We start from the raw sequence: 15,641 nt of genomic DNA, 5'->3' as shown, positions 1-15,641 counted from the left end.
TAATAAACAAAGGAAATGATCATTATTCAAGGATGTAGTGGTAACGTCCGTAGTTATTGTGATATAATAAAAATAATTTACCCACTTTCAAAATCCAACCAACAATATAAGTTCAAGCAGTTTTCACTAGTAATTAATAATATTACATCAGTACAGATGGAATAGCAAGGACAACAACGAAGGCAAGAAGATTGAGTAATGTCACAGCTGAAGCCACAAATTTAATATTCTGTTTTAGATTTCTTCATTTTCCGGGCACGAAGTTGGTGGCGTAAGCCCATGCATTGTTGGCCACCGGGTCAGCAAGGTGGTCAGAGAGGTTCTCAATGGGGCCCTTTCCGGTGACAATCGCCTGAACGAAGAAACCGAACATGGAGAACATTGCCAGCCGCCCGTTCTTCAGTTCCTTCACCTTCAGCTCTGCAAATGCTTCCGGGTCATCAGCCAGTCCAAGCGGGTCAAATGCACCACCCGGGTAAATTGGGTCGAGTCCTTCGCCGAGTGGTCCTCCGCCAACCCTGTACCCTTCGATGAACCCCATGAGCACAACCTGAACGGCCCAGATTGCCAGGATGCTCTGTGCATGAATCAAGTTCGGGTTGCCGAGATAATCGAGGCCGCCCTCGGAGAAGATCTGAGAACCTGCCTTGAACCAGACTGCCTCGCCGAACTTGACGCCGTTCTTCGAGAGGAGCTCCGGGAAGACGCAGCCGAGAGCTCCGAGCATGGCCCATCGGCTGTGGATCACCTCAAGCTCACGGTTCCTGGCAAATGTCTCGGGATCTGCTGACAAACCGGCAGTGTCCCAACCATAGTCGCCGGGGAATTCACCGGTCAAGTATGATGGGGTTTGCTCGGAGAATGGGCCCAAGTACTTTGGGCGGTCTGGCCCATACCTGTTTTATGTATCAACCATAGAAATTAATTTTTAGTTTGCCATTATTCGACAATGTCATGTCCAAACCAATCCTTAAAATTAGTTAAGACATGTAAATATTATGAAATAAAATTATAGTCTATAGCCGAATTTGAATCGGGTGCACTAAGCTCTTCGAATTGCATGCAACATCTCATGAGAAAGGGCTATTGGAAAGGGCTTGTCAGTCCATACCTATCCTAAATGTAATCAACCGATGACGGAGGGAGGGGGGACGGAGTATGCCATGCCCCCCCCCCCAAATAAATAAATAAAAAAAATGAAGTAAAAAAAAAAAAGAGAGAGTAAAGTTTTAATTTTAGTCATTTGATCCCCAAATTTTTTTTGGATCATATCCATTAAGTTTTTTTTTTTTTTTTTTTTCTTCCTTACTTTCAAATGCTTACTTTTTTGGCCCTTAGTAGTCTTTAGTTCATAAAAAAGAACCAAAATATGCTTTTAATAAAAAAAAATTCTAAAGAACCATAAAAGAAAAATTTGGCCGCCCCATCCCATAAAATTTATTGGTTCCGTCTCTTTAATCAACTATACATATTGCATATAATATGAACAACTCATAAGAGGGCTCGACGGTCTCCCTTGCCTAGGCAAAACCTGAATTGCAAGTCCATATATGAATCATTTAATTAAATAGGCTAAACCCCTTTCCATGACACTTGGATCTCTTGCATTTTAAAGCAAAAAAGCAGGAGAAATCTTCTTTGATGTAGGATCTAAATTAAGCTTGTTAAAACTAAAAGATAATTAAGCTGAAACATGAATTAAAACTAGCAAGAATAAAAGGAAAGTTTTGGCTACTAATTTTTCTCTTTGCATACACTTTTAGATATATGAAAGCCGATATTGTTTAACGTTAATGACTTCTAAAAATAACATGTAACCAAAGTTGTTACCATATGCTCTGTGGAGCACTTCTGATGGTGCGCCTCATGGTGACGCGGCCACCGAAGCTGCCGGCCTTGCGGACGAGCTCATTGGACTGCTTCAAGGCGGTCTGGCCGGCGAACGCTGACCGTTGGATGGCGGAGGTTGCCATGGTTTATGTGATGCTTTCTTGGTGGTTGAGTACTTCTTCTCTATGCTGCGAGTGAGAGGGTGTGGAGAAGCCTATGGGCATGAAGAGGGGGAGAGAGGTTATAATGGGAGTGAGAAGATGTTGTGGATTAGGATATCTACACGTCAGCAGCATCCTATTGGTTCTCCTACTGGATATAGATTCCCATGTAGATGTTTTTCTAGGATAGAGAGGTTAATGTTTAGCCACGTGGCAGTGAAAGATCTTGTTGGTGGGGTGTCCAATGTCTATTGGTACAAGTGAATATCAACCACAGATATATGTTTGTACGTAGTATACAATTGTTGTTGCAATTGGGGCGGGCTGATGCCACTTCATTAACGAATCCATAGCCCAATAACCGGCCACGTCACCAAGTCAAGAAGTATATCATAGTGCTAGAATTAATTGAGCCAATCCAATCCATTTGGTATACAAGTTTGTACATGTATTTTTTAAGTTATTAAAAAAACACGTGAAAATATATATTATTAAAAATATTTATTTCTAATCAGTTATTCCTCTTCGTTATTTTCGTTATTTGCTTTATTTATTTATTTTTATTGGATTTTGTGGGTTTTAGTCTCCTTTGTGTTGCTTTATTTTGTATTTGTAGTGGGGATTGTGCTATCGGAGATAGTACTTCCTCGTCATTGGTTCTTGTTTCAACTTTTGACAATGTTTTCTTGTTTCAGTTACCTTCATGTAGTTGTTGCTAGCGGAGGTTTGAAAGGGGTTTGCGTCTTTTTTTGTGCCCTTTTTTTTCTTTAATAACGGCTTTAAGCGTATCTTTAGAGAGAAACAAGCCATTTGTTTAGTCTATTTCCTACTATCTATTTGTATTTCTACATTGTTATTTTCGTTTTAAATCTATTATTGGGGTGTAAAGAGTATACCCATTTTTCGCGATTTTGATTTATTGTAATCCTTTTCCCAATTTAAAAAGAAAATTAAAAAAAAGTCATTTTTTTAGAATTTGTTACAAACCAATTTATAAAAGATTTGGGTCATTTGCAATGTCTATTCAGTCTATAATTCTCAATCTTAACTTCACACCACCAAGTTAATCTTTTGCCTTCATCACCAACCAATGACATATACACACGGTTTCACAAAAGGCCATGTATTTTAAAAATCTAATAATTAATTACATGAACCATCTCCCTCCAACTCTCCCAAACTTGACTTCAAGCAGCCGAGTTTATCTTTTATCAAATGTACGCGGTTTCACCTCATCAATTTAAGATTATTCAACAAATATAAAGCTCTCGTACGTATTCCCTCTTAAAAATCTTTCTACGTAATATAAATCCTTTTGCACATGACTTGACTTTATGGATAATTACAAGCTATTGATTTTGCTTTCATGGAAACTACTTGTTACCTTCTCGTCCCACTTGACGTGCTCACCTTTTCCTACGATTCCAACCGTTGGTGTTCAAGCAGATCAAAGTTTTGGAAAGTCGTCCACGGTCGCCTTACGCGTATTGAATGTGAAAATAATATCAATGGTGTTTTGCCTCGACTCTCGAGAGAAAATGTATCTAATCAAAACTATTAACTATTATTATTATTTTTTTTTAGTTAATAACTTTTCATATGGGCTGTAATTTTCCACAAGAAATTTCAAATTAAAGTGCTATTACTGCATGTTTTACACAATAAATTTCAAAGTTCTCTCTCTCTCTCGGGAGTTCACCCGTATGAGCATCCCGTCAATGGAGTCAATCTACTCCTTCCTTTTATTTTATTTTGATTGTAATTTTGGGTAGCTTGATTATTGTTAGAGTTATTATTTTAGGGTCGGTTGGTGTTGGAAGTTTTGATTTCGGTACGTTGATGGATCAAATTGGTGTGAACTTTCTGTGGCTTGTTTTGATTTCGAGGGTGATATCCGAGTGGTGTTTTATGAGAATTTGTTTTTCTTTTTGGTTCTTAATTGCTTTGGGTGACAGAGGTTGGGGAGGATGGTTGACAAAGATTCTTGGTTTGGGTGGCAGAGGCTTTTGCTTTAGGTAACCTAGAGGTTGTGTTGTATGTTACCATGTGCCTAAGTGAGAGTGAGAGAGATAAAAGAAATGAAATCAATAAAAAAATATTAAATATTTAATGGTATAGAAAAAGATTAAGAGAAACTATTGTAAAGTATATTTGGACAGGGAAGCAAAAAATAGTTTTGTTCCTTAAATTTAGGAAAAATAGTTGGGTGTTAGCTACTAGTATTCTAAGTGTTTTCCCTCCCGCTTTGTCCCTATTCCTATCTCAAATACAGCATCCTCCCTACGTCTGCTGTTGTCCACAGCTTCCCCGCGGGCCATTCGTCTTCCTCTCCGCTTAACACTGCCCCACTCGTCTCCTCCTTCCTAGCTAGATTTGGCCATTTTGTAGATCAGTTTTCTTTGAAACTAGATCTACGTTCCTCCATCAGCCCATGTCTCCCACGCGCTTGTCCACTGCCGTTGTCCTTCTTTCCTCTGCCCCGTAGTTCATGCGTCGATGCATGGTTCCCACACAATGATTAAAGACCGCTTTTAGTTTTTTCGTTGCCTCTCCCGCGCGGTCGATGCCGCTGTTGTTGGATCTTTTGTGGTTTTCTAGCCTTTCCATTGTTAATTTGTTGTTGTGTTTATTGTCAGTGTATTTATGTTATTTGCTCCCCTTTTTTTTTTTTTTTTTTTTTTTTTTCTCTGCTATTTTTCTTGGGTTTTGTGGGTTTTAGTATTCCATGTGCTGCTTTGTTTAGTAATTAGTAGCGGAGATTGTGCTACCGGAGATAGTACTCCTCCCTCTTCATCGATTCCTGCTTTAGATTTTGACAGTACCTTTCCTATTTAAGCTACCTTTCGATAGTTGTTCCAGTCTCCTAGCAAAGGTTTGAAAGGGGTTTGTGTCCCTTTTAATGCTTCTTTTGCTTCATTAACCGCAAAAGAGCATACCTAGCAATTTTTCTATATTCCCTTCCCTTCTTAATGTTAAAAAATCACAAAAATACCACTCATAACCGATATTCTATCGGTTCCATAAGCATTGATAATGCTACAGTTTTACATAACGTATAGGAAACTAAAAGTGGTTTCCTATAGCTTCCTTATGCATTATTTTAATACAAAATTATTTATCTCTCCTCTCTCATTTCTTTATCTTTATTAGGAGTTGTGTTGGAATTTATATTTTATAAATAAACAATATTTAATTAATATAGTGAAAAATAAGGAAAGCTATTGGAAAAAAATCTAATAATTATTTGAAGCATCTCCCAAATCCCAAACTTCACTCCAAGCAGCCGTGTTTAATTGTCTTTGACAAATGTACGCGGTTTCACCCCAATTTTAGATTATTCAACAAATATAAAGCTCTCTTATAAATTACTCTAATAAAATTAAAAATTGTGTCTTTTTAATATGTGAAAAAAGAAAATATTAGGTGTTTTTCTTGTTCAAGTGAATTTTATTTTCTAAAATTCAAATGAGAGGAATAAGGGTCATTTTTTTTTTAGAAAATAATATCATCCTAAGACCAAAAGAATACTCAGAGAACACTTAACATTTTCATGTGAAAAACATATATTTTCTAATGGCGTGTACTTTTTATATGTTTTTTTTAATAACATTAATAAGAAAATATGTGTTTCTCACATGCTTTAAGATCACATATCTCTTTATTAAACTGATTTGTAGTTAACTTATGTTCCTCATATACCCTATTAAAAATCTTACTACTATTCAACCATTCCTTTAACATAAATCCTTTACACAAAAACTAGACTATATGGACAATTACAAGCTTTACCTTCTCGTCCCACGCGCTTATGGACAGACTGACTCAACAAACAATTTCGACTGAAACACACGAGTAGTTTTTGTGTGTGTGTGTGTGTGAAAAAACACAGAAGAGTTTGGGAAACAAAAGCAAGGGAAAAGTCGTCCATGGCCTTACGCGTATTGAACGCGCTGAAAATTAATATCAATGCTGTTTGCCTTCAGAGAAAATGTATGAGAGCAAGAGCATCACATCTCACAACAGATTTTTTTTTTATTAACCAAATAGCTAATCTAAACTATTATTATTATTATTTTAGTTAATAACTTTTCAAATGGGCTGTAATTTTTTTTTTTAACAGTACTTAAGCCAAATAATTTCAAATGCATTTTTCATTCGATTATTTATTATTTCTTTAAAATAATAAAGAAAAAAAGTGAGATACTTTTCCCACAAATATTTTTTACAAACTAATATCATCAAATAACAAGAGTATCCCTTACTACGTGAAAAACACATTTCAAAATGCATTTTTAGTTTAAAGAATTAATAGGATGAACCGATGAAGACGCTTTTTAGATTTTTGGTTAATCAGTTTCCATGCAATCTAGAATACAAAAGCCACCGACCGTTGACCGTTGGTGATCAAGGATAAGAAGGGGTGACTTTTCTTTGCATGGACAACAATTTCTAAAAGTTAATGTTTTTTTTTTACTTTTTTTAATTTTTTATTTTTCAATACAATTACTTGAACGAAAAATTTCATGGTGATTTCCACAATAAATTTTGAAGTGCTTTCACACGAGAAATTTCAAGGTGATTTCCCAGTATTTCACAGGATGTTGGGCCTAAGCCCAGGCCGGCCTTTCCCTTCGCGGCTTCGCCTTTAAAAAGGACGAATGGGCAAAAGACATCTTCATCTTCATCTTCATCTTCATGGTCTGAATCATCTCCATCAACTACCCATAAACAAGAAATACGAGTTCTTTCTGTTTTGATTGTTGTCTGAAAAGTTCTGTTTTGTGAAATCAAAAAACCATTTTGTTAAATTTTCTCTTTACACTTCTGCATTAAACAAACAGAACCCAGCTTCAAAATCTGTAAACTCAAAGAAAACAGATTTTCATGTAGTGATTTTCCCAGAAGGATTCTCAATTCTTGAAATTGCAACGTCTTCGAACCGGGTTATTTTATTTTCTGGGGAAATGGGATTTTTTATTTTATTTTTTCAAATTCCTCGGCTACTTTCTTTAAATAGATTTCCTACCGTTTTCTGTTTTACAAGTTCCCAAAATTAGAAAAACTGTTTTTTGTTTTTTTCACTGTTGTGGAGTTTCTTTCAGAGTGAAGTGACGAGTACCCGAGTCAACGAAAGCCACCTCGCTCCCAAAAAACAGAGGAAAATTCTGTTTTTCCTCGTTCCCAGAAACATGTTCCAGTCAAACACCATGAATGACAACCAAGGTTGTGATCTTGATGAAGAGAACACTCTTGGTGATGGCTTGCTCCTCACTGCCGCCGCCGCCACCACCACAACCACTGGTTCTGACAAATACCGTCGCATTTGGCGTCGGAGCATAGGTGTAGGAATTCTGGTCTCCATCAAGAGACCCCCTTATGGTCAAGAATCTCCACAGCCATCGCCATCGTCGATACCTTATGCTCCTTGCCCACAAGAGCCTGAAACAGCCGTTGAATCTGAACAACCCCAACATGTTATTGATGTAATTCCCTCTGTTGTTGGGGAGGAGCAAGCGACAGACGAAGATCGGAACAAGGTTGTTCAGATTGTTAAAGAGAAGAACTTCAACTCTCTTAAAAAACACGGCGGCCTTCGCTGGGTTGCAAGCGTTCTGGGTTCTAATTTGGAGGTAATAATCGTATGTTTTTTAAAAACTATCCCACTGATTTGAAAATTTAAACTTTTTTTTTTAATGTTTTTAAATCTTAAACTATCATTTTCAGTGATTTAATTTAAAATGGCATTTTTACAGAGAGGTGTGAGTGATTTACTTATTCACTTCACTTATCTCAACAGGCGGGAATTGATGATGGCAGCCAAGATCAGAAAGTGCGGTGGAACACCAACGACAACCCTCATGGTGGAAAAGGCTTCTTATACTTCTTCTTACAGGCCTGTAGCAAATGGACAATTTTTCTGCTCTTGGTCTCAGCTGGGTTTGCATTTGCTATTGATATCATGGGGCATGGACTTGAAGATGGGTGGCATGATGGGGTTGCTATACTTGTTGCCGTAGTCCTGCTTGTTGCATTCCCTTCGGTAGGTAACTTTTACCATGAAAGGAAGAGGGTGAAGGAGATGTTAAGGAACATTAGGAAATTGGAAGTGAATGTTGTCAGAAGTGGACAGCCCCGAGTGATTGCCATTTCTGATGTTGTGGAGGGTGATTTAGTGGTTTTGAAGAAGGATGATCGTGTTCCGGCTGATGGTTTGTTTGTTGATGAAGGGGAGAATTTGGTAGTGGATGAGGTTTTCAACTCCAAAATTAATTGTCATCAGAACCCGTTTCTTTTCTCAGGTTCAAAGGTTGTTGAGGGCGATGGTAAGATGCTTGTGACATCGGTTGGCAATAATACAGCTATGGGAAAAGCTCTGAGCTCGGTGGCCTCTCATGATCCTAACCAGAAGACATTATTGAAAGCTCGGATTGATGAACCAAATGATTACAATGAAATGTTTGCTTTTTGTGTCACTCTGCTTATTGCTCTTGTGCTGTTTATCCGCCTCTTATGCGACAAACACCATCACAGTAAGGGGCCTGCTATGCCAGATCTTAAGGGGAATGTTTCGGTGGGCATGGTGATGAAGATCTTTGAGAAAATTTCCCTGAAATCTCAAGGAAAGATTTGGATTTTGACAAGTGCTCTTACGGCCATGGTGATAGGTATACAACATGGAATGCCTTTTGTGATTACAATTTCTCTGTACTGCTGGAACAAAAAGGTGCAGATATATGGGGCAGAACCTCAGAATTTATCAGCTTGTGCCACAATGGGGCCTGTCACAGTCATCTGCGTTGATGCAACTGGTGGGCTGATGTGTAACCAGGTGGAGGTTAGCAGATTTTTTGTCGGAGAGAAAGATATCGGCAAAGGCGCCGTTGACTCTGAAACGAGCCAAGCTGTTGTTGAAGCTTTGCTTCAGGGGATTAGCGTGTCAGATCTTGTGACTGATGAGATCAGTACTGTTATCTCGCCCATCAACTCGCTGATTTCCTTTCTGGGTCTGAATATGGAGGTTTTGGATCAAAGTTTTGACATTCTTGAGTATACAAGATTGAGCTCTATCAAGAAAGGTAGAGGTGTTGTGTTGAGGAGAAAAGGTAGCGATGAAAAAATCAAACACTTGCACTGGTGTGGGGCTGCATCGACTATATTGGAAATGTGTTCACACTACTATGACTGCAGAGGTCAAACTCATGCTATGGAAGGCATGCAATTAAAGTTTGAGCAGATGATTAAAGATATGGAAGATGATGATCGTCTTAGACCCATTGCATTTGCTTATAAGCAAATTGAGGACCAAGAACTCAAAGAAGAGGAGTTGAACTTGTTGGCACTAGTGGGTCTGAAATACCCATCTCAGGAAGAGATAAGATCAGTAGTGAAAGATCTTAGATTGTTTGGAGTACCCGTGAAGTTGATATCGGAGGATGAGCTCTCGGCAGTGAGAGCCATAGATTTTGGATTAGGAATATCGACGCCTGGTTCAAATCATGTGCCACATGATGTTGAAGAAATTCGACAACTGATTAGCAGTGGAAGGATGGAGAATCTGAATCTGGTTACTGTCATAGGAAGTTGCCTCCCTGAGAACAAACTTTGGATGATACAGCAATTGCGAAAAGAAGGCCATATAGTTGCTTTCTTTGGAGGCTTCACCACAAGTGACACCCTAGCTTTAAAAGAAGCCAATGTAGGGATCACTGTCCGGACTCCGAGCACTGAATTGGCAAGAGAGAGCTGTGACATTACTATCAAAGATATCAAAGATTTTGGTTCATTGTTTAATATTTTGAAGTCGGGCAGATTTGCTTACTACAACATTCAAAAGTTCATCCAACTTCAGCTCACCATTTGCATCTCTGGGTTTATGATAGCCTTGGTGGCCACAATGGTTTCAGGAGAATCCCCAATAACAGGACTAGAAATGATTTGGGTGAATTGGGTTATGTGCCTTGTAGGCAGCCAAATGCTGTTGATGGAGTTAAAAAGCCAGGAACCAGCTAAAGGGTCTCTTATAACCAAGGCCATGTGGGGAAACATTGCAGCTCAAGTCATATACCAGGTTTCTGTCTTGCTGATCTTTGAGCTTAAGGGATTCGGCATGAACGACGATGTCCGGAAGACCATGATCTTCAACATGTTTTTCCTATTTCAGATCTTTAATCAGTTCAATGCCATGGACATAGTAGAGAAGCAAGTGTTGATGGAGGTTGTTCGGAGCTATTGCTTTTTGGTCACTTTGGCTGCTGTGATGACAATGCAGGTGGTGGTGATTGAGTATTTGGGTATTGTGACCAAGTTTGTGAGGTTGAATGCAGTGCAGTGGGGTTCCTGTTGTATTGTTGCTGCACTTTCAATGGGGTGGGATTTGGCCTTAAAATTGCTTGCAGATATCCTCAAAAAATGGCCTTGGGATTTTGGATCAGTTGATGATTCAAATGATGGGTCCTCGAATAGGTGGCCTAGGCCCTATGTTCCCCATTTTGGTGTCCCATTTTTCGTGTTTCTTTTCCACGCGATGCCCGGACTTTTCGCAATTGTAAATCAGTACGAAAATCTGCCTGTGGCTTATAAATAAATAGTGCAATTGTCTGGTCTAAATGTGAGAATGTTGTAGTACTGATATTCTTCTTCTTCTTCCTCTTTTGGTTTTTCTTTCTTAGCATCTTTCTGCAACTGTATAAGGACTTAGATGGTGGGACTATATGTACTTTTTCAAGTCCAATAGAGTCATAGCCTGACCTAACTCCATCGAATATCAATGAAATTCATAGTGGTTTACCCTAATAAGACATGAAAATTTTCATTGTGAGATTCAAACCTTAATGTGTACTTGATCATACAAGTGTAATGATGATTTTCTTGTTTTTACAATGCTGCTCCTTCTATCCCTAAAAATGTTAAAATATTTTGGTTTTCGATTAGCTCTTGTGCAACTCTAAAGATGTAAGCACAATATGGCATGATCTGATTTTGCATTAGATAACAAATGTTATATAGAAATTATTTACGTCAATATATTTTTTTTTTTATCCTATAAATTCAATAAATCAACCATTATATTTGTGGATTCATCCATTCACTATAAAGATGGTTAAAAAATAATTGAAAAATTAATGAATTCTATCATTTTTTAATATATCTAAATATAGCTAGCCTAAGAATTTTGCTGTTAGATTTTAAGGATTACAATTATCCATGCTGCAATGCTCCGTTTGTTCAGCCTAAAATGATTTTTAGAAAATATTTTTGTTTGACCGAAAATTCATCTTTAATTTCCATAAAATAATTTTCATATTTTAAAATTGTAAACCATTTTTTTAGTCTGAACTTCTTATTCTCAAATTGACGGATCCAACAAAGATGTTGCTAGGACCCTGCCAAAATACTATTGGGATCTCACCAGGACCTAGTCAAAACTTGTTGAGACCCAGCGGAGAGTATGAGTAGCATTACTTAGAAAGTACATTTTTATTCTACCACTATTCTACCTTGTTGATGTGGCAACTCTTAATTTTTTATTATTTTATTTTAATAATAGTTGATCCAATTACTTTCATGTCAATAAAGTGAGGTAATGGTGGAATAAAAAGTGTTGTTTCTAATATCCTCAAATACATGTGACTGCTTTGTGTGTGTGTGAGAGAGAGAGAGAGAGAGAGTTAGCAGAAGAAGAACACAGGAACAGAATATATAATACAGACATGAAACCAAACTAACAAAACCAAAGACCAGAACATTAGACCTTTATGTTTCCTAATTAATTAGCAAATACAAATGGAGAAGTGGAATGAACAATATTACATACCTTAAGCCAGCAAAAACACAGTGACAAGTGAAAACAAACCGAATCCAAACTAGAAGTGCTACCGAAGACCAGAGCAATAGAAATCATGCTAAGAAAAGAAAAAGATGGAATTCTCATGTACGTTAGCAGACGGACTGCCTTCTTTATAAGGCCACCGGAAGAATTCCATACTGTTTAACAATAATGAAAACTCCTGACGCGTAGAGAAGGAACATGGAAAATGGGACACCAAAATGGGAAACATAATACCTGCGCCTCCTATTCGAGAACCCATAATTTGAATCAACTGATGTCGAAACAAAAGAGTAGCATTTTTCGAAGATATGCGGAAGCCATTTTAAGGCCAAGTGGTAACCCCATGAAAGTGCAGCAATAATACAGCAGAAAGCCCACTGCACCGCGTTCAACTTCACAAAATTGGTTACAATACCCGAATACTCAATCATCAGCACGTGCGCGGCCATAACAGCAGCCAAAATGATCAAAAAGCAATAGCTGCGAACAATAACCTTCAACAGTACTTCCTTCTTCACTTGGTGTATGGCATTGAACAGATTAAAGATCTGACATAGGGAATACATGTTGAAGATCATGGTCTTCTGGACATCATCATCACTCATGCTGAACAAGGTTTCTCCCTTGAACTGAAAGATGAGTAAGACAGAAACCTGGTATATGACTTGAACTGCAATGTTTCCCCACACGGCCTTGGTTATAAGTGGCCGAGTCCTTTTAGCTGGTTTATGCTGGCTTTTTAATTCCATCAACAACACTTGGCTGCCTGTAAGGCACAGAATCAAATTCACCCAAAACATTTCCAATCCTGTTATTGGGGATGCTCCAGAAAACAATGTGATTATTAAGTTTGTTATAAACCCAGAGAAGCAAGCGGTGACCAGAAGTTGAACGAGCTTTTCAATGTTGTAGTTAACATTTCTGCCAATATTCGAAATACGAAGTAATGAACCAAAATCTTGGACAATAATATCAGAGCTCATTCTTGCACATTCAGTGCTCCAATCCCGGACAGTGATCCCTACATCGGCTTCTTTTAAAGCTAGGGTGTCTGTTGTGGTCAACCCTCCAAAGAAAACAACCGGGTTATCTTCTTTCTGCAATTGCTGTATCACCCAAAGCTTATCCTTTGGGTAGCAACTTCCTATCACAGTAACCACATCGAGTTTGTCCATCCTTCCACTGCTAATCAGTTCTCGAATTTCTTCACTGTTAAGTGCCACATCATTTGAACCAGGAGTAAAGATTTCTAATTCACAAGCTATGGCTCTCCCTGCAGAGAGCTCATCCCCTGATACCAATTTGACACATACTCCAGCAGATCTAAGTTCTTTCACCATTGACTTTATCCCTTCCTGACATGGGTATTTCAGACCCACTAGCGCCAACAAGTTCAACCCTTCTTCTATAAGTCCTTGGTCCTCAATTTGCTTATAAGCAAATGCAATGGGTCTAAGACCACCATCCTCCATATCTTTAATCATCTCCTCAAACTTCTTTTTCTTATCTTCCATAGCATGAGTTTGACCTCCGCAGTCATAGTAGTGTGAGCACATTTCCAGTATAGTCGATGCAGCCCCACACCAATGCAAGTGTTGAATTTTTTCATCATTACCGTTTCTCCTCATCAAAACGCCACTAGCTTTCTTGATAGAGCTCAATTTTGTACACTCCAGAATCTCAAAACTTTGAGCAAAATCCTCCATATTCAGACCACATTTTGACTCAAGCAAGGAACTAAGCGAATTGGTGGTCGGAATAACAGTGAACTCACGCACATGAAGTGACACGCCAATTCCCTGATGCAAAGCTTCGACAACAATTTGGCTCGTTTCAGAGTCCACGCCTTTGCAGATATCTTTCTCACCAACAAAAAAATTGTTAGCCTCCACCTGCTTACACATCCACCCACCAGTTACATCAATGCAGAAGATTGTTGCCAGCCCCATTATGCCACAAGCTGATGAATTCCGAAGCTCTACTCCATTTATCTGCACCTTTTTGTTCCAGTGGTTTAGAGAAGCTGTAATCACAAGAGGCATTCCGTGTTGTAATCCTATTACGATGGTTGTCAGAGCACTTGTCAAATTCCCAATATTTCCTTGAGATTTAAGGGAAATTCTCTCAAAAATATTCATCAGCCTGTCCACCGAAACATTCCCCTTAAGGTCTGGCGAAAGTATACTGTTACTGTGTTTTCCGCATAAGAGGCGAATTAACAACACAAGATTAATAAGCACAGTGACACAAAGAGCAAATATTTCACCGTAATCTATTGCTTTCTCGATCCGAGCTTGTAACAGTGTCTTCTCATAATTTGGATCATGAGCCATATGCAAGCTCAGCTCTTCACCCATAGCTGTATTATTACCGACTGATGTTACAAGCATTGTACCATGGCCCTTAACAACCTTTGAACATGAGAAAAGAAATGGGTTCTGATCACAATTGATTTTAGAGTTGAAGACCTCATCCACTACCAAATTCTCGCCTTGCACAATCAAACCATCAGCTGGAATACAATCATCCATCTTCAAACTCACTATATCACCCTCCAAAACATCAGAAATGTCAATCAATCGGGGCTGTCCACTTCTGACAACATTCACTTTCAATTTCCTAATATTCTTTAACACCTTCTTCGCCCTCTGCCTTTCACGGTAAAGGTCCCCTACCAAAGAGAATGTAACAAGCAGGACCACAGTAACGAGAACAGGAACCCAATCTTGCAACCCATTTCTAAGTCCATGGCCCTCCTTAATATCAATAGCAAAGGCAATTCCAGCTGCGACCAAGAGCAGAAAAATGGTCCATCTGTTACAGGCCCGTAAGAAGAAGTACAAGAAACCTTTTCCAAGATGAAGTTTGTCGTTGATGATCAAGTGCACTTGCTGGTCTTGGCTGCCATGAATTCCCTCCTGTTGAGATGACTCAAATAAATAAATCCGACTTCTCTAACAGCTTAAGCTTAAGCCTTTTAGAGTAGAGTAATCACTAATACTACACACAATTTAACCTGACGATGAAATTATAGTATGTATAGTAGTTCTGGAATAGAATAACGATGCAATTATTACCTTCAAATTAGAACCCAGAAGTCTTGCAACCCGGTCGACGCCACCTAGTTTTTTGAGAGAGTTCAAGTTGTTCTGTTTCACAATCTGAGCAACTTTCTTCTGATCTTCGTCTGCCTCTTTCTTCTCCCTATCAACAGAGGTCATTTCAATGACATGTTGGGATTGTTTAGTGTCGATTGGTGCAGGTTCCTGTGGGCAAGGAGCACAAGGTATCGTCGACGACGGCGATAGCTGTGGAGATTCTTGATGAATAACTCTGTTCCGGCCTTCGTCTGCCTCTTTCTTCTCCCTATCAACAGAGGTCATTTCAATGACATGTTGGGATTGTTTAGTGTCGATTGGTGCAGGTTCCTCCGGGCAAGGAGCACAAGGTATCGTCGACGACGGCGATGGCTGTGGAGATTCTTGATGAATAACTCTGTTCCGACCTTCGTCTGCCTCTTTCTTCTCCCTGCAGTCAACAGAGCTCGTTTCAATGACATGTTGGGTTTGTTTAGATCCGATTGGTACAGGTTCTTGTGGGCAAGGCGATTGCAATGGCTGTGGAGAGTCTTGATCATGAGAGCGTATCTTCTTTGCGGCTACACAGCCTATAATTCGACGCCAAATGCGACGGTATTTGCCAGAACCAGTGGTGGTGGTAGTAGTAGCAGTGGCAGTGAGGCGTACGCCAGCATCAAGAGTGTTCTCCTCATCATCAAAAGCTTGGTGGAGGTGGTCCTTCACTTTGTTTGACTGGAACAT

General features: G+C 38.9%; 2 protein-coding genes and 1 pseudogene across 2 annotated transcripts; 1 reads left to right on the top strand and 2 right to left on the bottom strand.

Annotated features, from left to right (window-relative positions):
• The window catches only part of LOC132182882 (chlorophyll a-b binding protein 5, chloroplastic-like), a 5,778-nt pseudogene extending 3,731 nt beyond the window's left edge, over positions 1-2,047 (bottom strand).
• Positions 2,048-7,180: 5,133 nt separating this feature from the next.
• Positions 7,181-10,575, top strand: LOC132180672 (calcium-transporting ATPase 12, plasma membrane-type-like). The gene is made up of 2 exons (XM_059593574.1): positions 7,181-7,621; positions 7,789-10,575. Exons 1-2 carry the CDS (start codon positions 7,181-7,183, stop codon positions 10,573-10,575), a joined length of 3,228 nt encoding a protein of 1,075 aa, XP_059449557.1.
• Positions 10,576-11,948: 1,373 nt separating this feature from the next.
• Positions 11,949-15,641, bottom strand: LOC132180671 (calcium-transporting ATPase 12, plasma membrane-type-like). Its single transcript, XM_059593573.1, has 2 exons — positions 14,898-15,641; positions 11,949-14,738 (listed from the first exon to the last, which is right to left on the bottom strand). The coding sequence occupies exons 1-2, from the start codon at positions 15,639-15,641 to the stop codon at positions 11,949-11,951; spliced, it is 3,534 nt and encodes a 1,177-aa protein (XP_059449556.1).

Source organism: Corylus avellana, chromosome ca5 (genome assembly GCF_901000735.1).
Source record: "Corylus avellana chromosome ca5, CavTom2PMs-1.0".
NCBI classification, from domain to species: domain Eukaryota; kingdom Viridiplantae; phylum Streptophyta; class Magnoliopsida; order Fagales; family Betulaceae; genus Corylus; species Corylus avellana.
Note: the sequence above shows the minus strand (reverse complement) of the source record. Positions and strands in the feature narration are given on the sequence as shown.

Coding starts and splice junctions, on each gene's coding strand:
- LOC132180672 (XM_059593574.1), top strand. CDS start 7,181: ATGTTCCAGTCAAACACCATGAATGACAACCAAGGTTGTGATCTTGAT. Junction 7,622..7,788: donor TTCTGGGTTCTAATTTGGAG/GTAATAATCGTA, acceptor TTATCTCAACAG/GCGGGAATTGATGATGGCAG.
- LOC132180671 (XM_059593573.1), bottom strand. CDS start 15,641: ATGTTCCAGTCAAACAAAGTGAAGGACCACCTCCACCAAGCTTTTGAT. Junction 14,739..14,897: donor TTCTGGGTTCTAATTTGAAG/GTAATAATTGCA, acceptor TCATCTCAACAG/GAGGGAATTCATGGCAGCCA.